Source organism: Salmo trutta, chromosome 17 (assembly GCF_901001165.1).
Source record: "Salmo trutta chromosome 17, fSalTru1.1, whole genome shotgun sequence".
In the NCBI taxonomy this organism is placed as follows: Eukaryota; Metazoa; Chordata; class Actinopteri; order Salmoniformes; family Salmonidae; genus Salmo; species Salmo trutta.
The window spans coordinates 46,020,782-46,048,711 of NC_042973.1; the positions used below are offsets into that span (position 1 = coordinate 46,020,782).

Genomic DNA, 27,930 nt, shown 5'->3' on the forward strand with positions numbered 1-27,930 from the left:
ACATAGATCCAGCTATATTCTGGAAAGTGTTTATTGAAAAGTGAGGTGAAGGATTTTCTCAGAAAACTAAGTTGGGAATTGCCAGGGACCTCACGATATTATCACGATACTTAGGTGCCGATACGATATATATTGCGATTCTCACGATTCTATGTATTGCGATTCGATGCTGCATATGGCTCACTATGTGTCTGCTGCAGAGAGACGAGACAGCATGAGTAAACAAGTTTTGATCCGTCATGGAAATAAAAGTGCTGAAAACATGTTGGCTCATTATTTAAAAAGATGGAGAACAAGCTATAGGCGTTACAGGCGTTTTGGAGCAGGTACAGCCTATTAGCGCTAGCTAATGCTACTTGGCATTAGTAGCATTTGTCTCCCCTGAATGAGACATTAGTTCCCCTAAATGCAACAAAAACATTTTTTTTGGGGGGGGGGTGTCTCTAAATACTGCTAAATTAACCATTCTCCTATTTGTTTAAAATGCAGTGGTAAATATGTTTTACAGTGGTAAATATGAAAATAAAAGCTTCCAAATCAAACTAACATCCCGAACGCTCTCTCACGGTTTAAACCATTTAGTTCTATGTGTCTGCACAAACCGTCTCCCTGCTCATGTTGCTGTCCACTCAGTAGTGCCAAATTTCAGCCTCAGCTGAGCTCCTTTAAACGCTCAGATTTAAATTTTGCACTTGCTCATTTGTCAATTTTTTGCGACACGTCCTTGATAAAAATAACAAATGCCTTTACTCCAATGCATTCATTTATCTGTTGATTTACCATTGCTTGCTGTTGTCAGTCAGCTGTTTAGAGCACTCATCACTTTGTTTTTCAGGTGTGCTCGGGTGTTGGTGTTCTCTGTGCCGTTTTTTTTACATTTACCCTTTATTTAACTAGGCAAGTCAGTTAAGAACAAATTCTTATTTACAATGACGGCCTACCGGGGAACAGTGGGTTAACTGCCTTGTTCAGGGGCAGAACGGCAGATTTTTACCTTGTCAGCTCAGGGATTCGATCCAGCAACCTTTTGGTTACTAGCCCAAAGCACTAACCACTAGGCTACCTGCTGCATAATTCAATTGTTAAATGCTTAATAATTACAAATAACACTGTCATATATGTAATTAATGTTACAAAATAAATGGTGTGTTTTATGTCACAATCTGTGAAGACAAAGCATTCAACGAACGGCAATCAGAGTTTGCCCACCTATTTTTCTACCACCGTCACTGGTTACCGGTAGGCCTATGTGAAGCTCATACTAATAGGCCTACACATTGTAGCCTAGTCTAGTAAAATGACTGTGTGTGTTGGGATGACAATCCCATTTTTCCCCGGACAGTTTCAGACCCATTTCAGGTGTCCTGACTTTTCAGGCTACAAAAAAGGTACATTTGTCAGCAAGACGCATCAATTAATGTAGGCCTAATCAATGGCAATCGCCGAATGTCATTAGGCACTTTTTTGGGGTGTTTTGTAAACAGATGTTTATTTCCGTTCATCAAATGAGTGTTCATGGATTGCACTGTTTGGATTATGTTGGAGTGGACAAACATGCACAGGTAGCTTACTTTGTGTGATTTGTTTGAGAATCAGGTGAAAGCATCATGACTGGTTGTGTTCATGCCACATTAAAAGGTAATTCATTTTTACCGTTAAATGACGTCTTTATTATTAGACCCATAAAATGTTTTAAAGAAAGACCCCCGAATGTCACGTTGTCCATGTAGGGTTGTTTGCAGAGTCTGTAGGGTGGCCCATGGTGGCCCTTTTGTTCTCCACACGCTCCACACTGAGGCTTTGAAGTGGGCAAACATCTCCCTCTTTCTCCATTCCTCCTCATCCACCATTCCTCCTCCCTCTCTCTATCCCACCTTATTCACTCAACCAGCCCCCCCCCTAAAGGTTACTACAAGCTTCACTCTGTTGATCTACGTGCGTGCACATGGGTGGAATGGGATTTTTGGAGTAGCGGACACCTTTTGGTAGCATGATCCCATTCACAAGAGGGTGATGGGAATAAAAATAAAAAAATAAATGTTTTTATTTTGTGAAAATAAGGAAGAGTAGCCTTCCCTTGCCAGTAGAAGCTAGCTGGCTTTAGCGTAGCTAAATACATACACTACATGACAAAGTATGAGGACACCTGCTCGTCGAACATCTCATTCCAAAATCATTGGCATTAATATGGAGTTGGTCCCCCCTTTGCTGTTTTAACAGCCTCCGCTCTTCTGGGTAGGCTTTCCACTAGATTTTGAAACATTGCTTCCATTCAGCCACAAGAGCATTAGTGAGGTTGGGCACTGATGTTGGGCGATTAGGCCTGGCTCGCAGTCTGCGTTCCAATTCATCCCAAAGGTGTTTTGATGGGGTTGAGGTCAGGGCTCTGTGCGGGGCAGTCAAGTTCTTCCACACCGATTTCGACAAAACCATTTCTGTATGGACCTCGCTTTGTGCACTGGGGCATTGTCATGCTGAAACAGGAAAGGGCCTTGCCCAAACTGTTGCCACAAAGTTGGAAGCACAGAATTGTCTAGAATGTCATTGGATGCTATAGCGTTAAGATTTCCCTTCACTGGAACTAAGGGGCCTAGCCCGAACCATGAAAAACAGCCCCAGACCATTATTCTCCCTCCTTTAGAGTTGGCACTATGCATTTGGGAAGGTAGCGTTCTACTGGCAAACCCAGATTTGTCCATCCGACTGCTAGATGGTGAAGCATGATTTATCACTCCAGAGAACACATTTCCACTGCTCCAGAGTCCAATGGCGGCAAGCTTTACACCACTACAGCCAACGCTTGGCATTGTGAATGGTGATCTTAGGCTTGTGTGCAGCTGCTCGGCCATGGAAACCCATTTTATGAAGCTCCCAACAAACAGTTCTTGTGCTGACGTTGCTTTCAGAGGCAGTTTTGCAAACGAGGACTGATGGTTTCTACGTGCTACACGCTTCAGCACTCGGCGGTCCCGTTCTGGGGCCCACCACTTCGCGGCTGAGCCGTTGTTGCTTCTAGACGTTTCCACTTCTTAATAATAGCACTTACAGTTGACCGGGGCAGCTTTAGCAGGGCAGAAATTTGACGAACTGACTTGTTGGAAAGGTTGCATCCTGGAGGAGGAAATTATTGTCCAAAAACTAACAAAAGTGGCACTGACCCAATGACAAAGACAGTGAATATACACTACCGTTCAAAAGTTTGGGGTCACTTATAAATCTCCTTGTTTTTGAAAGAAAAGCTACTTTTTTGTCCATTAAAATAACATCAAAAGGATCAGAAATAGTGTAGACATTGTTAATGTTGTAAATGACTATTGTAGCTGGAAACGGCAGATTTCTTATGGAATATCTACATAGGCGTACAGAGGCCCATTATCAGCAACCATCACTCCTGTGTTCCAATGGCATGTTGTTAGCTAACCGAAATGTATCATTTTAAAAGGCTAGGGATGTCACCAAGCTGTTTGAAATGCCTCCCTCCCATTCAGGACCTTTTGGAGGGTGACTGACTGATCAGGATGGAAGAAAATGCTAATGACTTGTGGAAAAAGTGATGTTTTGTGAGTTGAGTCATGCATTAAAAATTGTAGTAACTGGTTTCCTGTTGCCTTGCAGCATGTGACTGTGACTCGCGAGGCATCGCCGAGCAGCAGTGCAACAAGGCCAACGGTCACTGCGTGTGCGTGGAGGGCGTGTCTGGTCCCCGCTGTGACGTCTGCACCCGTGGCTACTCTGGCACCTTCCCCTACTGCGAACGCTGCCACCAGTGCTTCGCCGACTGGGACCTGGTCGTGGGTCAGCTGACCAATCAGACCCACAGGTTGGTCAACAAGGTGAACACCATCAAGGCTAGCGGCATCACCGGACCCTATAAACACACCATAGATAACATGGAGCAGAGTGCCGGGGCCATAAGAACTATCCTGGCCCAGAACCCGGCTACACAGCCACTGTCAGAGATACAGCAGCTACTGGAGCAGGCCACGTAAGTGGGGTCAAAAACTGGGGTCAGAATGGGTCAATGACAATATTCATTAATGGCAAAAACTGTTGTAGCTGCATCAAAACCAATTATGTACTGTATTCTTTCTTTATGATATATTTATGTTCTTAAGAGATCTAATGGAAAAGATGAGCAACAAGCTGAACCTCACTGAGGAGGCGCTGGCCCAGGTATCATCTGATGACAACAGCACCAACACCAAACTTGACTCCCTCAAAGAGGACACCCAGAAGCTGGATCGCACCGTCAAGGATCTGCTGGATCAAGTGGAGTTCATCAAGAACACTGACATTCGCGGTAAGGGTACATGTTGAGGATTGTGATATAGAAGAGATATATAATGTCAATCTCCATTATACTTCCATTTGTCAACTCTGTGACATTCAACATTGTTTTTGTAATGACAGGAGCGACAGACAGTGTCACCAAGTACTACCAGCAGTCTCTGGCTGCAGATGCTCGCGCCAACGCCTCCACTAGTGGCCCAGGCAACCCTGTGGAGAGCTCTGCCATTTTACGGAAAGCCACAGAGGACAAGATGAACGACACCAGGGAGGAGTTCCACAGGAGGCAGGAAGAACACGCCAAGAGACTGGACGACCTGGCAGGACAACTGGAGACACTGGATCTATCAGAACTCAGCGTGAAGGTAAGTCCAAACAAGGCCATATCTGAGGCCTGACACTGGCTTGCTGATGTTGACATAACAGAGGTGTGACTCTGAGTTTGACACAGATGGGACTCAATCTAATCCCAGTTTGCGAGATAAAACCATCAAAAAGAAGACATTTTCTTGAGCTGTTAAATCAAAGCTTTCTTTATGTGGGTCAGGAAGAACGTTAGGTTTGATTAAAAGATTGAATTAAAAGAACCACGATCTTGCATCCAAGTTGAACTCTTCTCACTCTACTGGTCCTCTCTCTGCAGACGTGTGGCAGCCCAGCTGATGGGGCGTGTGTGGACTCTCAGTGCGGGGGGCTGAGCTGTGTGGACTCCAAGGGGAACAGGAGGTGTGGTGGCGAGGGGTGCGACGGTCTGGTCACCCTGGCCAATAACGCCTGGCAGAAGGCCAAGGACTTTGACCAGGAGATCCTCACGGCCATGGAGGAAGTGGACAAGCTCGCCAAAATGGTGAGACCCTGTCTTTAAATTAAAATGAACCAACTCTCTTTAGACAAGAAATACCCCCCACTAACTCTCCTCTGGTTCCTAACCTGTCTGTGTGTGATCAGGTGTCGGAGGCCAAGGTGAAGGCGGATGAGGCTAAGCTGAGTGCCCAGAACGTGCTGCTGAAGACCAACGGTACCAAGCAGCGTGTGGACCAGAGCAACGAGGAGCTGCGCAGCCTCATCCGACAGATCAGAGACTTCCTCACACGTATGTGTACTTCTCCAATCAACTCCCACGTAGCCCTCATACTTTAACTCCTACATAGGTTTACTACCCCGTTATTTAACGGTACAATCTGCAGCTGTTCAATGGCCATTTCAATTAAAGGTTTTACTTTAATTTCACCGATTGATTCTAGAAGAATGTAACTTATAAATGCCTCATGAGCTTAGTACAACTGTCCCCACATCGTAACCCTTGTCTCTCCTGTGGCGACCCCCTAGAAGATGCAGCGGACCTGGAGAGCATTGAGGCAGTGGCCAACGAGGTGCTGGCCATGCAGATGCCCACCACGCCAGCCCAGCTCCAAACCCTGACAGACGAGATCAGGGAGAGAGTAGGAGACCTAGCCCACGTGGAGACCATCCTTAACCAGAGCTCCGACGACATCCAGAGAGCCGAGAGCCTACTGGAGCAGGCACGCAGAGTCAGGTAACACGCACACGCACACACCTCTAGATCATCCTTGAACAGAGCGCAGAAGATGAGGCAAGTGTGCAAAGCCAGGTACTCCACACATACACACACTTTTATGCTTGGTGGGCTTCTTATTTTCCCCCTCTGTGTGTGTGTCCCACAGTAAAGAGGCGACAGACGTGAGGGACACAGCAGAGATGGTGAAGCAGGTTCTGGAGGAGGCTGAGCGTGCCCAGAGCGCAGCGGCCAAGGCCATCAAACAGGCCACCACCGACATCAAAAGCACCAATGACCTCCTGACCTCAGTGAGTCAACATCCTCCATTTTACTACACACAGTGAGTTTGAACTTTTGGGACTAATCCATTGGTTCCATTCTACTGGGAAAACAACTAAATAAAGCGCAGTTCAAATATTTGAAAGTATTTTGCTTGATAGCTAATACGGTAAAGACAGAAATGAACCCTGTTCCCGTCTTTACATCTTGGAACAGGTGGAGTCGGAGACAGCGGACTCGGAGTACAAGCTGAACAATGCCACCCAGAGGCTGCTGCGGTTAGAGCGAGACGTCACGCTGCTCAGAGAGAAGACACTGAACACCTCACTCAGCTCTGAACAAACTGAAAAAGACGCAGAGAGCATCAACAAAGTGGTTGAGCAGGTCAAAAAGGTGTGTGCGATCCACTCCGTGTTATATTGGGACAAATGTGAGAGTTTGTGGTTCATTTTCAAGCCTTGTCCGTCGTAAAATAAATTGCCGACCTTGTATATGACTGTGTGTACAGGACCTGGACTCGGAGCTGAAGGATAAGTACAGCACCGTGGAGGACCTGATCACACAGAAGGCCGGGGGCGTGGCCGACGCCAAGAAGAGGGCGGAGCTTCTACAGCAGGAAGCCAAAGACCTGCTGCTACAGGCCAGCGACAAGCTGCAGCTACTGAAAGGTACATATGCATACTCCTATACACACACACACACACACACACACACACACACACATCAAGAACAGCTTGGAGAGTGCCTTGCATGTACTGTATACACAATCACAACTCACTACCTAAAACACACACCCTTGGGGTCCAATCATGACATGTCCTTACAACACATTGAGGCATTATCACAAACACTACACTTTTAAACCTTTATTTAACTAGGCTAATCAGTTAAGAACAAATTCTTATTTACATTCTTATTTCGCCCTACAGCCTGGAATCAAACCAGGGTCTGTAGTGGCTACTCTAGCACTGAGATGCAGTGCCTTAGACCACTGCGCCACTCGGGAGCCAATGGTGGCTGCTTAGTGGATATACAGTATAAACATGATCACTTTATAATACCTATGAGCTCTCCATATCCATATTGACTCACTTTTTCCAATACAGAGTTGAACATAAAATGACGCAGTCCCTCTGACATTCTCTTCTCAAGTGTGCCTATTCACTGTGTGAAATTCCACATGTTCTGATTATAAAACCGGTGTGTGGAGGGATACTACACACCTTGTTCCTTGCTTGACGGTAGCATGACTCTCCTTTTTGGTTCCCATTTAGATTTGGAGAAGTCGTATGAGGACAACCAGAAGACTCTGGAAGACAAGGCCAACCAGTTGGTGGATCTGGAGAAGTCCATCAAAGAGCTTCTGCAGGAGATCAGTCACAAAGTCACTGTCTACAGCACCTGTCTGTTTTAAACACAACCTCAGTCCGGGGTTTTGGTCCCCCAAGCCAAAATGAATGGCAATCAAGGATATGGGAATTTGAAACCAGAAGCCATTTAAAGAAATGCTCCAGAACTTTAGCGACTACTTAGTATTTTTTAAACCTCCTGCTTTGGGCTGGATGTGTCAATGTGCAGTTCATACGTGCATAATCTATGAGCAGAATTACTGTCTTACCTCAATTAGCCACAAAATCCTAAATTTGGAAGCTGTGGCACCATTTTCCCAAAATGTTTTCTCACTTGGGCCAGCCCCCTAGTCATTTGAGTTCAACCAATGAGCTTCAGCCCCTCGCCATATGATTGACAGCTTTTTTTTATTTAGTTTTTTATTTTAGGGGGTATGATTGACAGCTAGCAAGATGCACATGTTGCACCCACAACAGAGCAGAGAGAGCAAGCAATGACGTGGTGCACATATCTGCACATATGTGAGGTAGTACACAATCTTCAGTGTCCACCTTTGGCTCGTGGGCACTACTTTCAGAACTACAGGCTAAAGTATACAAAAGTACTGGATAATCTATGTAATATTACTGACACTTGCCCCTTTAGACTGGACACTCGGTCACACTCCCTGGTTTCATAATTTAAAATGGAAAATGTTGGTTTACTTTTGTACTGTGTGAAAGTAAAACAACTGGCATTTGTGTGGAAAAAGTAGAAATTTGTTTCTATTTGTAGGAAACAAGGAGAAAGGATAAGTGAAAATCAGAATCCTGCCAACGAGTTTGCCAGCCAAGTTACAGCAGGCATCATTGCCTATACAAAGAGACATGAACCACCCACAGACGTTACAACTGCCTTGTGTGGTAGTACTACTAGCATATGTGAGATTGTTATGGTTTAGAATGACAGCTTTTAGGCAAATTTCTCAGTCCTTACTGATGTTTGGAATACGAAAAACATCCTAACAATTTCAAATAAAAAGGAAAATGTGCATTATTCTGAAATGTTTCCAAAGAAATGCCCCTCCAGTTAAAACAGAATTTAATTTAATAATTTTTCTTAAGCATGTAAACCAAAGTTTAGAGGGCTGAAAGCGTGACTGTAAAGGTTTGATCTAACTTTTTACCATGAGACTGCAATGATTTTATTCCTCCAAACTTTTGTATTGTATTATTTCGTACATTTGATTGCAACATTGTATGAGCCAACTGGTTACCTTCAAAGTTTTACCTGGACCAAAACCTAGACCACAACTAAATAGATTTCTAATAAAAAAACGACCCATTGAAATCCCATCAAATATGTGTTATATCTCTTCAATCTACTGAAAAGCGATATCTTTTTAGGCGTCTCGACAAGTACTGAGAGTTATTTTTGACATATGTGCTATTTATGTGCCTCTACTTAACTGTAGAGTACCTGTTAGGCTAAGACGGAGCTGTGTGCGTGTGAGAGGGAGCAGCTGGCGCCTGTGTTCTCCACTACAAGTCTGAGGCCCTCAGAGTGACCCTGGGAGGCAGCCACATGCAGAGTGGACATCCTGTGTACACTAAGCATTAGATCCAATGTCTAGATCTGGAACACAAGAGACATTTAGCTTTCACAGTACTCACAGTTTTGTTTTTATCCTTGCTTTTTTTTCTCTTTTATTTTGTTGTAGTGTTCTTGCTTCTTTTTGAAAGGCACTTTAAATACAATGTATTATTAGACTGCCCTAAATCTATGGAAGGCCTATATTTTCAAAGAAATGCATTCGTCCCGTCATTCCTGGGAGAAATCAGGTCTATGAGGTTAGAATTGGTGAATACATGAATTGGTGATAGCATTTCTTAAGTCATAAATCGATTATTCAATCACACATAGTGGAGAGTGGGGTAAGTTGAACACAAGGGGTAAGTTGAGAGCCACCCTTGTTTCTGGGAAACCATACACAACATTTATAATTTGACCAAATATTTAGAAAGAGGTCATCATTTCATGGAGTGTGTGAAGGAAAAGCCACATGGAAAAAGTGGTAAGCAAGTTAGGTCAGAAGAACTGATTTCCACCAAGTCAAATGAATTAAAAGTGTTTCAAAAAGTACAACGTGTTTGTTAGGTGTTACGCCTGTGTTAAAATATGCTTAAAATTATTAAAAGACAAAAAAGCAATTATGATTGTGTTAAAATATGTTTGGGAAATAAAGATAGACACGGTTTTAAAAAGGTACCCACTGGGCAAAAACTGGTTGAATCAACATCCAGTGAATAGTGGTAATATTTCATTCAGTACAGAATTTTGTAGGCAGCGTCACCTTACCCTGTCCCATAGCTCAACTTACCCCATACCCGGAGTAAATTGTACCAAGAGAACAGTTTTTTAGGACAAGCTAGGTTTTCAAAACTGTAATGTTTACATGAGTTCTGATCAATTCCAGGGATACACAACATCCTGAAATATACAGTATGTAGATGTCTTTGTTAGAAAGAATACTATATTTCCCTTGACGGAGTGATGCTGAATGTAAGAAATTGATCAACTTACCCCACTTTCCCCTAAGCCTATATTATAGACACTGGCAGACAGGTGAGTCTGGGTTGTATGCCTTTTGTGTGAGGTCATTACTACCTGTTCTGAAACTGACCAGAGCAAGATCTTATAAATCGAATGTCAAGTTCACTCTAATCCATAATGGGATCTTATGAGCCACAGGCCTATGCTAATACTATGAGCACATGGTACATCCAGAGCTGCTGATTTGAGATCCCTGTTTGAGCAAACATTTGTTTTTTTAAAAAGATGTTTTAGTTATTTTTCTAAAAATGTTCTAACATGTCCTCCAAAGTGGACTCTGGAAGGTCTGAGGAATCTGTCTCGATTATTACCTACCATAAGGTGGCAGTGTGTAGCCACAAACTATGCTACAAACCCTGTGTGTTACAAGGCCTGTATCTAAGGCAAGGCCCCTACAGGGGCTGCTAGAGAGTCTCCAAGGGACTTCATTTAGGAACGTCAAACCTATATCAGAAAGGCTAGAATTTATTTGACTAATTCTTGTCCCAGGAACATCAAACATATGTTGTTCCAGGGATATTATACCCAGGAACCTCATTCCTGTGTTGTCCCTGGAACATCATACAGGAGAAAGGCCACCATACAGTAGCTAATGTGGACAGATTTTAAAACCAGAGCCACCTGTACTCTTACATCCTCATTTGCACACACATTTTAGATAGCAATAGGTTACATTATAAAGCTGCCACCTCTAAATGGAGCTATTATTTCGATATAAAAAGCAAATAACGCATGCAACTGAATGCTGAAGGTGTTTCTGTTTTCAGCTCTGTGATTGGTCATATAGCTGTCAGCACGGCAACATGTGTGTCCCTGGGAACCAATCAGCGCGCACGTTGTTCGCTTGTGGGCCTGGTGTGCTGGCTGACACCGGTAGTTAACCTAGAATGTGAAGAATTGTAGCTAGTCTGTAAAATTAAAAACCTTGCCCTGGTGAGGAAGGAGAAGCGGCGCAGGACTATGGACGCGGTGAACAATGCTGAGACGGGAGATACAGAAACCGAACTGGAGCCGGTCTATGTTCTTATTCCGAAAGAAACGCGGTGCAAGAAGAAGGAGCAGGAAAAACTGTCCGGAGTCGTCAAGAATGTCCATAGAAAACTGCGAAGAAAATACCGAGAAGGTAGTTACGCGTCGCTAGCTGTATCTAACTAACGTTAGTTCATTTAACCCGCTAGAAAAATTCAGGGGTCCGGTCTGTCTCAGCAAACGGGCCATTGAACCTGGCGAAAATAAGGCCCCAAGTAGAACGCTAACGTAGCTAGCTAAGTAACATTAGCTAGCTTGCTAGCATTATTTATTATTTTGGGTGCCTTGCACATACTGCAAGTGACGGGCAACATGTCAGGCTCGACTGTACTATCTAAAACACATTGTCATACAATAGTAGCTAGGTGGCTAGCTTGTGTGGCTACGTTTAACTTTATTTATGACCAAACTAGACAAATGTAACGTTAGATCAGGGCCGCCTGGGAATATTTCAAACTGCAGTGTGCACTTACTTACTAGGCTAATGCTTGTTTGGATCTTATTGTATGATTTGGCAACAAAATTCATAATAGCCTCCTCTTACCTACAGTCATAGTCATTTGGGAAGGTTGTTAGATCGTAACATACTGGATCATGGGCACTGTCAGACAGGTGAGCCTGGATTGTAGGCTTTTGTGTCACCAGTTCTGAAACTGAAAATAACTAGAAAAATATGAAAATGTTTTGTCACACACCAGATACTGTGCCATCAAAGTATTCATACCCCTTGATTTATTGCACATTTTGTTACTTGTTTGTGTTACAGCCTGAATTAAATGTATTCATATATTTTGTTCTCATCCATCTACACGCATTACCCCATAATGAAAACATGTTTTTAGAAATTTTAGCACATTTATTGAAAATGAAATACTCATATCTATTTTACATAAGTATTCACACCCCTGAGTCAATACTTTTGTAGAAACACTTTTGGCAGTGAGTCTCTCTGGGTAAGGCTCTAAGAGCTTTCCACACCTGGATTGTGCAACATTTCTACATTATTATTTTCAAAATTCTTCAAGCTCTGTCAAATTGGTTGTTGATCATTGCTAGACAAACATTTTCAGGTCTTACTGTAGATTTTCAAGTACATTTAAGTCAAAACTGAAACTTGGTCAATCAGGAACATTCACTGTCTTCGTAAGCTACTCCGGTGTAGATTTGCCCTTGTAATTTGTTATTGTCCTGCTGAAATGTGCATTTATCTCCGTGTCTGGTGGAATGCATATTGAAACAGGTTTTCCTCTGCCTGTGCTTAACTCCATTACGTAAATTTTTTTTTAAATCCTGAACAACTCCCCAGTGTTTAACAATTAAGCATACCCACAACAAGATGCAGCCACCACTATGCTTGAAAATATGGAAAGTGGTAATGTGTTTTATTCAGGACAAAAAGTGGATTGTTTTGCCACTTTTTTTCAGTATTACTTTAGTTCTTTGTTGCAAACAGGATGCATGAACAGGCTTCCTTCTTTTCACTCTGTCAATTTGGTTAGTATTGTGGAGTAACTACAATATTGTTGATCCATTCTCAGTTTTCTCCTATCACAGCCATTCAACTTTGTAACTGTGTTAACGTCACAATTGGCCTCATGGTATGACTACCTAATCTCTGTACCCAACACATACAGATAATTGTAAGGTCCCTCAGTTGAGCAATGAGTTCCAAACAGATTCAACCACAAAGACCAGGGAGGTTTTCCAATGTCTCGCAAAGAAGGTGAATCAGTACACCTAGTCACAACAAGGATACAGGCATCCTTCCTAACTCCGATGAAGGAGATATCTTCACCATGCTCCATGATATTGAATGTCTATTTTATTTTTAACCCATCTACCAATAGGTGATCTTTGTGAGGCATTGGAAAACCTCCCTGGTCTTTGTGCTTGAATCTAAGGGTAGGCAACAACACCTCTGCCACACTGACCCTTAACACGGGGCCCCCTAAAGAGTGTGTGCGTAGTCCCCTCCTGTACTCCCTGTCGACTCACGACTGCGTGGCTATGCACAACTCCAACACCATTAAGTTTGCTGACGACATGACGGTGGTAGGCCTGATCACCGACGGCGAGGAGTCGGCCTACAGGGAGGAGGTCAGAGACTTGGCAGTGTAGTGCCTGTACAACAACCTCTCCCTCAACGTCAGAAAGATCAAGGAGCTGATCGTGGACTATAGGGAGAAAGAGGGGAGCGCATGCCCCCATCCACATCACCGGGGCTATTGTGGAGCGGGTTGAGAGCTTCAAGTTCCTTGGCATCCACATCCCTAAGAACTTAACATGGTCCACACACACCCAGTCGTGAAGAGGGCACGGCAGCGCCTCTTTCCCCTCAGGAGGCTGAAAGGATTTGGCATGGGCTCTCGGATCCTCAGAAAGTTGTACAGCTGCACCATTGAGAGCATCTTGACTGGCTGCATCACCGCTTGGTATGGCAAATGCACTGTCCTTGACCACAAAGCGCTACAGAGGGTGGTGCAGACAGCCCAGTACATCACTGGGGCTGAGCTCCCTGCCATACAGGACCTCTGTGTCAGGCGGTGTCAGGGGAAGGCCCGGAAATTTGCAAAAGACTCCAGCCACCCAAGTCATAGACTGTTCACTCTGCTTCTAGACTATATACATTGAGTATACAAAACATTAAGGACACCTGCTCTTTCCTTGACCAGGGTGGGAGATTTTTCCTTTTTGGTCCACAAGCCACGGTGGGCGGTAGATAAAAAAATCTTACCGCCACTCAGATTTTTTTTCACCAGTGAAAACATTTGGTGTAATTACATCACGCTCACCCTGGATAAGCATGCTTTCAGTTTTTCTAAAACAAGAAATGTATTATTAGTAAGAAGTAATGGGGTGTATTGCTTAATTTCATTTCTGTAACCTGCATCTTTAACCAATTTATTTTCAAATAGATACAATAATAAGAACAGTTTTATTACTGAACCTCAAGAATCAACAAAGTGGCTACCCTGCCACAAAAGCCTGAGTGATATTGCTTATTTATTATTATAAACTCAGCAATAAAAGAAACGTCCCTTTTTCAGGACCCTGTCTTTCAAAGATAATTCGTAAAAATCCAAATAACTTCACAGATCTTCATTGTAAAAGGGTTTAAACACTGTTTCCCATGCTTGTTCAATGAACCGTAAACATTAATGAACATGCACCTGTGGACGCCTAAGACAGGACCGACAGCTGATCGTCCTCGCAGTGGCAGACCACGTGTAACAACACCTGCACAGGATTGGTTCATCCGAACATCACACCTGCGGGAGAGGTACAGGATGGCAACAACTGCCTGAGTTAAATCAGGAATGCACAATCCCTCCAGTGCTTCGACTGTCCGCAATAGGCTGAGAGAGGCTGGACTCAGGGTACAGTCTAAGTACTGATGGAGGGATTGTGCGTTCCTGGTGTAACTTGGGCAGTTGCTGTTGCCATCCTGTAACTGTCCCGCAGGTGTTACATTCGTACATCACACCTGCGGGACAGGTACAGGATGGCAACAACAACTGCCCGAGTTACACCAGGAACGCACAATCCCACCATCAGTGCTTAGACTGTCCGCAATAGGCTGAGAGAGGCTGGACTGAGGGCTGTAGGCCTGTTGTAAGGCAGGTCCTCACCAGACATCACCAGCAACGACATCGCCTATGGGCACAAACCCACCGTCGCTGGACCAGACAGGACTGGCAAAAAGTGCTCTTCACTGACGAGTCGCGATTTTTGTCTCACCAGGGGTGATTGTCGGATTCGCGTTTATCGTCGAAGGAATGAGCGTTACACCGAGGCCTGTACTCTGGAGCGGGATCGATTTGGAGGTGGAGCGTCCGTCATGGTCTGGGGCGGTGTGTCACAGCATCATCGGACTGAGCTTGTTGTCATTGCAGGCAATCTCAACGGTGTGTGTTACAGGGAAAACATCCTCTTCCCTCATGTGTTACCCTTCCTGCAGGCTCATCCTGACATGACCTTCCAGCATGACAATGCCACCAGCCATACTGCTCGTTCTGTGTGTGATTTCCTGCAAGACAGGAAGGTCAGTGTTCTGCCATGGCCAGCGAAGAGTTCGGATCTCAATCCCATTGAGCACGTCTGGGACCTGTTGGATCGGAGAGTGAGGGCTAGGGCCAATCCCCCTCCAGAAATGTCTGGGAACTTGAAGGTGCCTTGGTGGAAGAGTGGGGTTACATCTCACTGCAAGAACTGGAAAATCTGGTGCAGTCCACGAGGAGGAGATGCACTGCAGTACTTAATGCAGCTGGTGGCCACACCAGATACTGACTTACTTTTTGATTTTGAACCTCCCCCTGTTCAGGGACGCATTATTCCATTTCTGTTAGTCACATGTCTGTGGAACTTGTTCAGTTTATGTCTCAGTTGTTGAATCTTGTTATGTTCATACAAATATTTACACGTTAAGTTTGCTGAAAATAAACGCAGTTGACAGTGAGAGGACATTTATTTTTTTGCTGAGTTTAGTTCACGGCTCTACGCTGACATTTTTTTCCAAGGAGTACATAATGTGCTCCTAAATAGAAATGTAGAAGCACACAAATTAATCTAGGATAACAATTAAAGTATTTGAGTGTTTTAATGATAAGAAATGACAAAGTTCATATTTTTTTTTTAGGAGTGAACCATGATTCAAGTGCAATCATTAGGTGAGACAAATGTTCAGCTGCTGCTTTAACCTCTTACATCTAGGGGGCAGTAATTTCACGGCTGGATAAAAAACGTACCCGATTTAATCTGATTATTAGTCCTGCCCAGAAACTGGAATATGCATATAATTATTAGCTTTGGAGAGAAAACACTCCAAAGTTTCTGAAACTGTTTGAATGGTGTCTGTGAGTATAACAGAACTCCTATGGCAGGCAAAAACCTGAGATGCTTCTGTTCAGGAAGTACCCTGTCTGAACATTTCTTGCCCTTCTTGATTCTCTCTATCGTTTACAAAGGATCTCTGCTCTTACGTGACACTTCTCACGTCAACAATGGAGTCTCACAGCCCGGGAAAAACAGGAATGATGTAATTCAAAGCCCTGGCTGAAGCACACGAGAGCAAAAGCTGAGTGGTCAGTCAATGGACTAAGCCTTAGTCGCGTGACACGCCCCGCCCCCGGCTTTCGGTTTTTTCCTCAGTTTACAGACAGGCAGATTCCCGGTCGGAATATTATCGCTTCTCTACGAGATAAATTGCATAAATATTGGTTTTAAACAGCGGTTGACATGCTTCGAAGTACGGTAATGGAATATTTAGAAATTTTTTGTCATATTTTGCGTCATGCTCGTGGCCGAGATTTAGCGTTGGGATAGTGTCTAGAACGCACGAACAAAACATCGCTGTTTGGATATAACGATGGATTATTTGGGACCAAACCTACATTTGTTATTGAAGTAGAAGTCCTGGCAGTGTATTCTGATGAAGAACAAGCAAGGTAAGAACATTTTTCTTATAGGAAATGTGATTTTGGTGAAGGCTAAACTTGCAGGGTGTCTAAATAGCTAGCCCTGTAACGCCGGGCTATGTACTTACATTATTGCAAAATGTGCTTCATCCGAAAAGCTATTTTAAAATCGGACATATCGAGTGCATAGAGGAGTTCTGTATCTATAATTCTTAAAATAATTGTTATGCTTTTTGTGAACGTTTATCGTGAGTAATTTAGTAAAATCACCGGAAGTGTTCGGTGGGAATGCTAGTTCTGAACGTCACATGCTAATGTAAAAAGCTGGTTTTTGATATAAATATGAACTTGATTGAACAGACATGCATGTATTGTATAACACAATGTCCTAGGTGTGTCATCTGATGAAGATCATCAAAGGTTAGTGCTGCATTTAGATATGGTTTGGGTTTATGTGACATGATATGCTAGCTTGAAAAATGGCTGTGTGATTATTCCTGGCTGGGTACTCTGCTGACATAATCTAATGTTTTGCTTTCGCTGTAAAGCCTTTTTGAAATCGGACAGTTTGGTTAGATAAAGGAGAGTCTTGTCTTTAAATAGCTGTAACATAGTCATATGTTTGAAAAGTGTAAGTTTTCGGATTTAGAGGAGTTTGAATTTCGCGCCCCGCCCATCATTGGATATTGGAGCAGACGTTCCGCTAGCGGAACGTGTAGATGTAAGAGGTTTTAAGGGACTGGCCGTTACCATGGTAACTTGGGCACTCGCTTGTCTGTGATGAAAAAAATCTCATACTACAATGTCTTCCGAGCAGCAGACCGTTGCAGCAAACTTAGATGCACTATGCAGAAATCACTCTGTAATTTCCTAGTTGCAAAAATGTTAATAGCCTAATTTCAGTTTGACAAAACAAGCATTATAGTATAGAGCATCATTGTACCATCTACACCGTCATCAAATATATTTTCCATAATCAAACATTTTGTCTATCTGTTTGATGCTGTTGTACAAAACTGAAGGTAAAAGAAGCAAAAACGGAACTTAATGGGAAGCATAGAAATAGCGCACAGAACAAATCTACTGCTTCTTAGACTTACTTTCCATGAGGGACAGATCTATAACACACATTTCTGTGAATTTGGTCCGATCGCCCAAAAAGTTTAATTTTGTAGCTTTAAACTAACATTGAAAAACAACCTAGCATGTGAACAAAACAATATAACTAGCCAAGATACACAAGGAGAAAGTCACACTTTAGTATCCTTTCTTGTCAATTTGACCAATGTGACCTTAATTTTTTTTTTATAATAATAATAATAAAAAGACTCCCTAATGCTCTGTGTGGGGGGTGCAACTCAATATTAGGAATGTGTTCTTAATGTTTTGTGCGCTCTGTATTTCATGTAGTCCTTGTTATGTTCTCGTGACAGCCGCAAATGACTGCGAGTGAATATCCGCCATACACATCACACTACCCATGAAGGAATACATACATTTCACTTATAATCGACCCTGACACAGCCAGGGCAAGACCGCAATAAAGCACATGCAGTTCTGACAATTTTCAGCCAGTAAACATGTGCACCTGTTTTCTCTCCACACACACATACTTTATAGGCCATACATACATACATGCATACATTTTTACTATTTTCTACATTGTAGAATAATATTGATGACATCAAAACTATGAAATTACACATATGGAATCATGTATTAACCAAAAATGGGTTAAACAAATCAAAATATATTTTAGATTCTTCAAAGTAGCCACCCTTTGCTTTTGACAGCTTTGCACACTCTTCGCATTCTCTCAACCAGCTTCACATGGAATGTTTTTCCAACAGTCTTGAAGGAGTTCCCACATATGCTGAGCACTTGTTGGCTGCTTTTCATTCACTCTGCGGTCCAACGCATCCAAAACCATCTCAATTGGGTTGAGGTCGGGTGATTGTGGAGGCCAGGTCATCTGATGCAGCACTCCATCACTCTCCTTCTTGGTCAAATAGCCCTTACATAACTTGGTGTGTTGGGTCATTGTCCTGTTGTAAAACGGGATGGGATGGTGTATTGCTGCAGAATGCTGTGGTAGCCATGCTGGTTAAGTGTGCCTTGAATTCTAAATAAATCACAGACAGTGTTACCAGCAAATCATCATTACACCTCCTCCTCCTCCATGCTTCACGGTGGGAACCACACACCTACTCGGCGTCTCACAAAGACATGGCGGTTGGAACCAAAAATCTCATATTTAGACTCATCAGATGAAAGGACAGATTTCCACCAGTCTAATGTCCATTCCTCGTGTTTCTTGGCCCAAGCAAGTCTCTTCTTCTTATTGGTGTTCTTTAGTTGTGGTTTCTTTGCAGCGATTCGACCATGAAGGCCTGATTCATACGGTGCCCTCTGAACAGTTGTTGATGTATCTGTTACTTGAACTTAATTGGGCTCTAATTTCTGAGGCCCGTAACTCAAATGAACTTATCCTCTGCAGCAGAGGTAACTCTGGGTCTTCCTTTCCCGTGGCGGTCCTCATGAGAGCCAGTTTCATCATAGCGCTTGATGGTTTTTGCGACTGTACTTGAAGAAACTTTCAAAGTTCTTGAACTTTTCCAGATTGACTGACCTTCATGTCTTAAAGTAAGGATGTACTGCTGTTTCTCTTTGCTTATTTGAGCTGTTCTTGCCATAATATGGACTTGGTATTTTACCAAATAGGGCTATCTTCTGTATACAACCCCAACCATGTCACAATCCAACTTGATTGGCTCAAAAGCATTAAGAAGGAAAGAAATTCTACAAATGAACTTTTAACAAAGCACACCTGTTAATTGAAATGCATTCCAGGTGGCTTCCCCATGAAGCTGGTTGAGAGAGTGCAAAGATGTCATCAAGGCAAAGGGTGGCTACTTTGAAGAATCTGAAATATAAAATGTATTTTGATTTGTTGAACACCTTTTTTGGTTACTACATGATTCCATATGTGTTATTTCATAGTTTTGATGTCTTTGCTTTTCTACAATGTAGAAAATAGTAAAAATAAAGAAGAAACTCTTGAATGAGTAAGTGTGTCCAAACTTCTGATTGGTATTGTACATACATACCTCTTCCATTTCATCCCGACAGCAGATCTTTAAAAAAATATATTTTCTTGGATTTCCCTTTCGCTTAATTTTTTTTTCTTCTACACCAGGGTAGTTGTTCTATTACTTCGGCTGTTTTACACATAGGCCTATATAATTGGGGAGGAAAGATAAGGGTAGCGTATAGGCCTAAAGATTGTGTAAAAACATGATATGCATTTCTGGTTCAATTCATTTTATTGGCCTCTGCAGGAATTAGTCTTGCATTCAGATGTAGGGTTGTTGAGACAACCAATTGAGAAATCTGCTAGTAATCCTATTTTTAACAGATTGTTTATCATGAGGCAAGTCTCTCGTGTCAACTTCAGCTATTTTTGGACCCTAAAATTGGCTAATCTTACTGGAAGAATGTCCAGGGCCACACTGAGTTTTAGTCAAACCGTAATGGAGCTCTGGAATTCTGTGTGTAGCTCGGCTGCAAATAGTGTAATGTAATGTGCTCATGTGGTTGTCAACCTGGACAGAATATAGGCCTATTAGCCACTCATTTTACTTTGCAACCGATGTTTTCATTTAGTTTATTTAGCATCGGTTTGGCTAGATACCGGCCTGCTGAAAAATAGCGACATCTATGAATAGCCTAGGTCTATTTCCCACTGTGTTGCAATCATCACACAAATTTAAAAACGGCATACAACCGGTATTTTCCACTCTACCAGCAGAAGGACTGACTGGCCTAGCAACTGGTCTTGAAAGACAAGACACTGGGCAGTTGTCCTGTCAGCTGACACCATGATTAGTTAATAAGTAAAGCATGATCTGGTCTGCTTGGCATTGGTACCACAGTAGTCATGCTTTGTACCAGAGCACTGCTGTTTATTCCAACCGGTCGTCTTTTCATTTCTGCCAATCTGCTATCATTTTTTTCCTCTTGTGGTCATGGGATTTCTTCCTTTATCAGGATGTTTGCTCACACAAGCTAAACACATTCTGCTGTACGCCTGTGAAGATCTGGTGAAGGGAATTTGTGAAGATATATAGGAACAGATGTGAAGACTTCTGTTGAAAGTCTGGTTTTCAGCTATTCCCCTCTATAATGCCGGAAGGATGACATGAGTAACTGTTTTTAGAAAATGTTGAAGCAATGTTGTGTTTGCCTGTGTGGGGCTGAATGATAGTGATTCCTCTATTGAATGAATGTAAAAAAAATGTACAAGTAGGTACATCTTAATGTTGGCTTATTATGTACACAATGCACAATACCAGTCAAAAATTTCGACACCTCATTCCGGGGTTTTTCTTAATTTTTTACCATTTTCTACATTGTAGAATAATATTGAAGACATAAACTATGAAATAACACACATGTAGTAGCTAAAAAAGTGTTTAACAAATCAAAATCTATTTTATATTTAAGATTCTTCAAAGTAGCCACCCTTTTCATTGATGACAGCTTTGCACACTTGGCATTCTCTCAACCAGCTTCATGAGAGTCACCTGGAATGCATTTCAATTAACAGGTGTGCCTTGTTTAAAAGTTAATTTGAGAATTTCTTTCCTTAATGCGTTTGAGCCAATCAGTTGTATTGTGACAAGGTAGGGGTGGTATACAGAAGATAGCCCTATTTGGTAAAAGACCAAGTCCATATTATGGCAAGAACAGCTCAAATAAGCAAAGAGAAATGACAGTCCATCATTACTTTAAGACATTAAGGTCAGTCAATCTGGAAAAGTTCAAGAACTTAACGTTTTTTCAAGTGCAATCGCAAAAACCATTAAGCGCTATGATGAAACTGGCTCTCATAAGGACCGCCACAGGAAAGGAAGACCCAGAGTTACCTCTGCTGCGGAGGATAAATTCATTTACCAGCCTCCAGTTACAGCCCAAATAAATCCTTCAGAGTTCAACTAACAAACACTTCAACTGTTCAGAGGAGACTGCGTTAATCAGGTCTTCATGGTCGAATTTTTTCAAAGAAACCACTAAAAGGACACCAATGAGAAGAGACTTGCTTGAGCCAAGAAACATGAGCAATAGACATTAGACTGGTGGAAATCTGTCCTTTCGTCTGATGAGTCCAAATGTGAGATTTATTTTGTTCCAACTGCCGTGTCTTTGTGAGACGCAGAGTAGGTGAAAGGATGATCTTCACATGTGGTTCCCACCGTGAAGCATGGAGGAGGAGGTGGGTTGGGGTGCTTTGCTGGTAACACAGTCTGATTTATTTAGAATTCAAGTCACACTTAACCAGCATGGCTACCACAGCATTCTGCAGCGATACACCATCCCATCTGGTTTGCGCTTAGTGGGACTATCATGTGTTTTTCAACAGGACAATGACCCAACACACAGGTTCTGTAAGGGCTATTTGACCAAGGAGAGTGATGGAGTGCTGCATCAGATGACCTGGCCTCCACAATCACCTGACCTCAACCCAATTTGAGATGGTTTGGGATGCGTTGGACTGCAGAGTGAAGGAAAAGCAGCCAACAAATGCTCAGCATATGTGGGAACTCCTTCAAGACTGTTGGAAAAGCAGTCCAGGTGAAGCTGGTTGAGAGAATGCGAAGTGTGCAAAGCTGCCAAAGGCAAAGGGTGGCTGCTTTGAAGAATCTAACATATATATTTTGATTTGTTTAACCCTTTTTTGGTTACTACATGATTCCATATGTGTTATTTCATAGTTTTTGATGTCTTCACTATTATTCCACAATGTAGAAAATAGTAAAAATAAAAACCATTGAATGAGTAGGTGCCCAAACTTTTGACTGGTACTGTATGTACTATGCTTGCATGCCATTTTTAGAAACAAAACTGACAGGACTTTCAATTCTTACCATTACTAATGATGAATTTGAATGTGATGAAATTAAATGGGAAACAAATCTCTGCTTGGCCCACTTTCATTTGTGCTTATTTGTTTTGCTATGTCATACTGTATATTGTGAGGTAGGCGTGTTTGGTTTCTTTTCTCTGTTTCAACCTTCCTGCCTTTAAAAAAAAAAAAAATAATAATAATAATTATATCGTTCTTTCCACAGTGGGCGATTTTGAGAAGATCTGGCGAGAGCACTGTGAGGATGAGCAGACTCTGAGTGAATACGCCCTGGCCATGAAGAACCTGGCCGACAACCACTGGGCCAAGACCTGTGAGGGAGAGGGCCGCATCGAGTGGTGTCGCAGGTAAAACAAATAACCGTCTGGCTGCGCTGTACTAGCTCAGAACTCCAATGCACTATGTTAGGTGCGATGACTCATCAAGCCTTTTCGATATCAATGCTGTGGGGTAAATCCTAACTTCTGCTCATTGAATTTCTGCACGTCCGTGTCGTTTTAACGGTGAGGCATCAATACCATGATGTATGATGTTTTGGGGCTATTTTTCCAGTGTTTGTCAGGAGTATTTCCTGGATGGTGGGATGAAAAGAATGTTGGAGAAGGATGAGAAGAGTGCCAGGCTTGCCATGGCCACCTCAGCTGCAACTCTGAGTGCCCAGCCTTATAGCTCCTTCATCCCCAGGTACTGTACTGTTGCAATGTTAAATCAAACCCTGATGATTTTCATGACTCTTTTGCCCAACTTCAGCATGCTCTGTTGTATGTTCATAATTGACATTCAATATTCATATTGACTTATATTAGCCACTGCTCTCATTAAGCACACTCACTGTGTGTCAGACTTAACACTAACTCTTTAATGCCTCTGATTTCTCCACGTTCAGGTCCATCTCCCAGCTTGGTAAAATGCGGCTGCTGGATGTTGGCAGCTGTTTTAACCCCTTCCTGAAGTTTGACGAGTTCCTCACAGTCGGTATTGACATAGTGCCTGCGGTCGAGGTATGTATGATTTACAGTCAGCGGTCACTCCCTCGGTCCCGGCTTTAAAAAAAATCCTGACTCTTACGGTCTTACTCACTCCTCTACGGCTGCGACAAAAAGTCAGGGGTTTTCTAGACGGGTAGCTAGTTCATTGTGTGAATATCAGACCACAAAACAATGCCAACGCTTGACTGCAATGAAACCTGACCTGCTGTGAAGGAACTGGCAGAATATTAGCATAGAGTGATTTGGGTAACCAAATGGAATAAGAACGGTGGGTTTTAAATGTGGGTCTAAAATACTGCAACTTGATACTCTTTTGGGAGCTACTCTAAAGTATCTGTTTCTGCTCTCTCTCTCTCCCCCCCACCCCAGAGTGTATACAAGTGTGACTTCCTTAACCTCCAGCTCCAGCAGCCCCTGCAGCTGGCTGGTGACGCAGTGGAAGCCTTCCTGAGACAGCTGTGTAGCCCCATCGACGCACTGCCCGCCCAGCTCTTCAACGTGGTGGTCTTCTCACTGCTCCTCTCCTACTTCCCCTCGCCTTACCAGCGCTGGATCTGCTGCAAGAAGGCCCACGAGCTGCTGGAACTGCATGGCCTGCTGCTCATCATCACCCCCGACTCCTCCCACCAGAACCGCCACGCCCTCATGATGCGCAGCTGGCGCGTGGCGGTGGAGTCACTGGGCTTCAGGCGCTGCAAGTACATCAAGTTCTCCCACATGCACCTCATAGCCTTCCGCAAGGTGTCCCTGACCACCACCAGCGACCTGGTCAGCCGTAACTACCCCGAGATGCTCTACATCCCTCAGGACTTCCAATCCCACGAGGAGGAGGACTACACAGACGTGCTGGTTCAGGCGCACTCCGTCTTCGAGGACGACCAGCTGGCGTGGGGCTTCACGGAGCTGCCAGACACACCCTACGACTCAGATTCAGGAGAGAGTCAGAGCAGTTCCTTGCCCTTCCTACACGAGCTGGAGGACTCCATACTGCTGCAGAGCTGAGCTAGACTAGCTAAAACCTTACTAGCTACTCTCTCTCTCTCAAAGTCCTTACTCAATCCCTTGGCCCTAACCTTTCAATGTTTGCAGATCTGTAAGGAGGAAAGCAATATTGTTGTAGCTTTGCCACTGCACTGCTTATACCTAACCAGAGCCTTCAGACATGCAACATGGGAGGGATGGGGAGCAATGTGAGACCGGCTGTCTCTGTCCCCAACTGCTGCGCTGCCAAATGAACCTGCTGCATTTTTCTCACTCTTCTTTTCCCTTAACTAAACAACGCAGTTTGCACAGAGTGAAAGAAAAATAAGTTTACAGAAGTCAGTTGTTTATTATTCTATCTTACATGGTTAGTCTCACAACACACACACACACACACACACACAATAAATGAGTTTTTTAAAAAATAAAGACATGGTAGCCGAATGCCCTCAGGATAAATGCAGTTAGCCTGCCCCTTGCATTTCATCCCATCTTTGTGATCTGTCACGCTCTACTAACAGAAGACAATCAATCTTTCAAAGGCTTTGTTTTAGTAGTTAAACAGTGAATGTGCTTCAGTGCCAGCAAGCCGCTGACTTTAAATCCCTCTTAAAGAGAGATACCACACAGGTTTGTCAGGTTTGGCTAGTGGAGCGATTGAGATGGAAAGAGGGGTATGCTTGCTTCTGTAAATCAGGCGAGACTTTCTCTAATTCTTGGTGTGCATTTAGTTTTCCAAAAAAGAAAGAAAATACAAAAACATTGTCATACTCAGCAAACGATGTGATTTTGTTCACTTTTGAACACTGGTTTTGTCCAACACGATGTGTGGCAATGCCATTTTATTTCAGCGTCTTTTTCACTGATTCATAACAATTAAGTGATATTTGTAGCATTTTCAGAACCTTAAGGTAGGCGTATGTAGTTACTTTGCCTAGTTAAATAAAGGTAAAAAAATATATACATATATAATACAAAAAACAACTTTTCCTAATGTGAAACTGTTTTTTTTTTTTTTCATAGTGTACCATGGTACGAGTGTTGCAAAATAGGCATTGCTCTATTTTCTCTGCTGGTGTGAAGAAACTGCTATGTAAATATGCACAGATGTTAGCTTACCTTCAATGTTCAATACAACCTTTATTTGTAAAAAATGACTTTTGCCAGGAACAATATTTAGGCTTCATTATCTGATCAATAATAGGTCTATAGTGATGTCTTGGCTTCTTTACAGGTAACTGTTTACTGGTAACTAACAAGAGAAATTATACTGACCACACTATGTCCACTAAAGTGAAACGTATATATCGACTAAGACACCAGCTTTACCTGTCAGTTACTGTTTTACCTAATTTCCTTTAAAGTACTTCATATCTGAGGAGAGCAACATTGGCCGTAGGAAGAATTGCTGAATTCAAAATGTTTTTTGTTTTTTTTCAATATTTGCTTTTTCATTCATAGGTTGGCAGAATAAGTATAGTATCAACAAATACTGAGTCATTCATTGCATCAGTAAGTTAATTTGACTATCCTTTTTATATGTATTTTCATCCACAACATGAAAGTACTTAGTGTGTACTCCGCTTAAAAAAATGTATTAACTCCAAACAGTTGTCAAAATGATCTTATGAACTCTAATAGAATTCCAAAAGATTCGCCTCAATGAGGTTTTGCACTAATACCACACGGTCTCATAATTAGTCATGCAATCTCTGATCTCATCAAAGTGCATTTTAGCAATAGCCAGGTGTATCCTGTACTGTATCCTTATGGGGAAGGTTTCTGTGTTGTTCTCAATGACACTAGCACACAAATACTCATTTGTTATATATTTGTAATGATATTTCCTTTTTTTGTGTGTGGAGATATGTAGGTTGAGTGTGCATGAGTGTTTGTTGTAATTGTGTGTGGCACTGTACTTCATAAATAGTAGACTAATCTCTCAGCTGCCATGAGTCATGTGATTTCTGTCATGGGGGATATAGGCTGCGTCCCAAAATGGCACCCTATTCCCTATGGACCTTGGTCAAAATTTGTCCACTATGTACGGAATAGGATGCCATTTGGGACGAACCCTTATGAATATAACCAGTAAGATGTACCTGTACCCTAATGTTTTCACATCAATTTACCTGAAATCCTAAAGGTGCCTTCTTACTTATCCCCGGTAATGTTTTTGCAGTCCTGATTCTCATGCCCATATGTTAGAAAATTCACACTTTTCACTTGGCAGTATACAATGGGTTTTCTTTGCCAAATAATTGTGTTATGTACAAATGAGCTACCACTTAAAAGTATAATTGGCTCAATGTTTTACCCTAAGAACAATGTGTTTTGTTTAAATGATGTAATTTGTCATTGATAATAATTACATATTGCTTTCAACTTGCTATACATCCGTTGTAACTAGATAACTTTCTGTTCATGTTTGGTGTACTTTAAACTATTTATCTTTAGTAACAGAAAAGACAGACAATTTCTCTTTACAAATCATTTGCATGAGGGTTGTGAACTGTACCAGTAAGCAATTAGTGATACACTCATCTTTGTATCTGTCTTCCAAGAGTTTGATTCCATTACTTTCAGAAACAGCTTCATTTTCAGACAATTGCAGGACAATGTGTGCATGGTTGTTATTCAATTTTATAAATGAATGTTAATGCAGCTTTCATGTCTGATTTTATTGTGTACTCCATTCTGTTTTTTTATTTATTATTTATTTATAGGACTGAGGTGAACTTGAGTCGTTGTATTGATCATATTTATTAGAACAAATATAGCAAAGTGTAGTAGGTTTCACTTCTATTGTTATTTTGAGTATTCAGTTGATGAGAATAATTTTACAGTAGGTCTAGATGTGCTACATGTCAAAAGTTGTTGCTACTGTAGACTATATATGATATATTATTGATCACCAGGCTTCATGGATGGGCTCTTTTCACTTGCTGGTATTGCCAAAGGCAAACTATCACCGACTGCACTCTAAAAAGAAAAGGTTTGGATCCTTTTGGGATAATATAAGGTTAAAAAAATTACCTTGAAGTTCATTTAAGAATATATACTCTGCCATCAGTTAGTTTTTAACCTTTGTAGACTTAAGGGGTGCTTTGAAGAACTCTTCAAAAGAGGGGTTGTTTTGGAACCAGCAGTGTGCTCGTGAGAAAAGGTTGGTCGTGTTTATAATTAAGCAATAAGTCCCGAGGGGGTGTGGTATATGGCTAATATACCACGGCTAAGGGCTGTTCTTTGCATGACACAACGCGGAGTGCCTGGATACAGCCCTTAGCCGTGGTATACCACAAACCCCTGAGGTGCTTTATTGCTATTATAAACTGGTTACCAATGTAATTAGAACAGTAAAATCAAAGTTTGTCACGTGCACCGAATACAACAAGTGTAGACTTTAAAGTGAAATGCTTACTTACAGGCTCAAACTAATAGTGCAAAAAAGGTATTAGGTGAACAATGGGTAGGTAAAGAAATTAAACAGTAAAAAGACAGGCTGTATACTGTAGCGAGGCTATAAAAGTAGCGAGGCTACATACAGACACCGGTTAGTCAGGCTGA

General features: G+C 42.3%; 2 protein-coding genes across 2 annotated transcripts in view; both read left to right on the forward strand.

The window, feature by feature from the left end:
• The window catches only part of LOC115152291 (laminin subunit beta-1-like), a 33,689-nt gene extending 24,915 nt beyond the window's left edge, over positions 1-8,774 (forward strand). Inside the window, exons 24-33 of the mRNA XM_029697034.1 lie at positions 3,616-3,985; positions 4,116-4,300; positions 4,411-4,652; positions 4,931-5,134; positions 5,236-5,380; positions 5,617-5,824; positions 5,973-6,114; positions 6,302-6,478; positions 6,594-6,753; positions 7,360-8,774. Of these exons, the coding sequence (XP_029552894.1) occupies positions 3,616-3,985; positions 4,116-4,300; positions 4,411-4,652; positions 4,931-5,134; positions 5,236-5,380; positions 5,617-5,824; positions 5,973-6,114; positions 6,302-6,478; positions 6,594-6,753; positions 7,360-7,499 (1,973 nt within the window). The 3' untranslated portion in view covers positions 7,500-8,774. The remainder of the gene's footprint in view (positions 1-3,615; positions 3,986-4,115; positions 4,301-4,410; positions 4,653-4,930; positions 5,135-5,235; positions 5,381-5,616; positions 5,825-5,972; positions 6,115-6,301; positions 6,479-6,593; positions 6,754-7,359) is intronic.
• Positions 8,775-10,870: 2,096 nt separating this feature from the next.
• LOC115152293 (S-adenosylmethionine sensor upstream of mTORC1) lies at positions 10,871-27,028 on the forward strand. Its single transcript, XM_029697036.1, has 5 exons — positions 10,871-11,150; positions 22,599-22,740; positions 22,946-23,077; positions 23,280-23,394; positions 23,752-27,028. The coding sequence occupies exons 1-5, from the start codon at positions 10,988-10,990 to the stop codon at positions 24,382-24,384; spliced, it is 1,185 nt and encodes a 394-aa protein (XP_029552896.1). The 5' UTR covers positions 10,871-10,987; the 3' UTR covers positions 24,385-27,028.
• Positions 27,029-27,930: the final 902 nt, after the last annotated feature.

Bases quoted from the DNA above. Each gene is read 5' to 3' on its own strand.
- LOC115152293 (XM_029697036.1), top strand. From the start codon at position 10,988: ATGGACGCGGTGAACAATGCTGAGACGGGAGATACAGAAACCGAACTG. The intron at 11,151-22,598 runs GTAGTTACGCGT...TTCTTTCCACAG, and splicing joins GCGAAGAAAATACCGAGAAG to TGGGCGATTTTGAGAAGATC. The intron at 22,741-22,945 runs GTAAAACAAATA...CTATTTTTCCAG, and splicing joins CGCATCGAGTGGTGTCGCAG to TGTTTGTCAGGAGTATTTCC.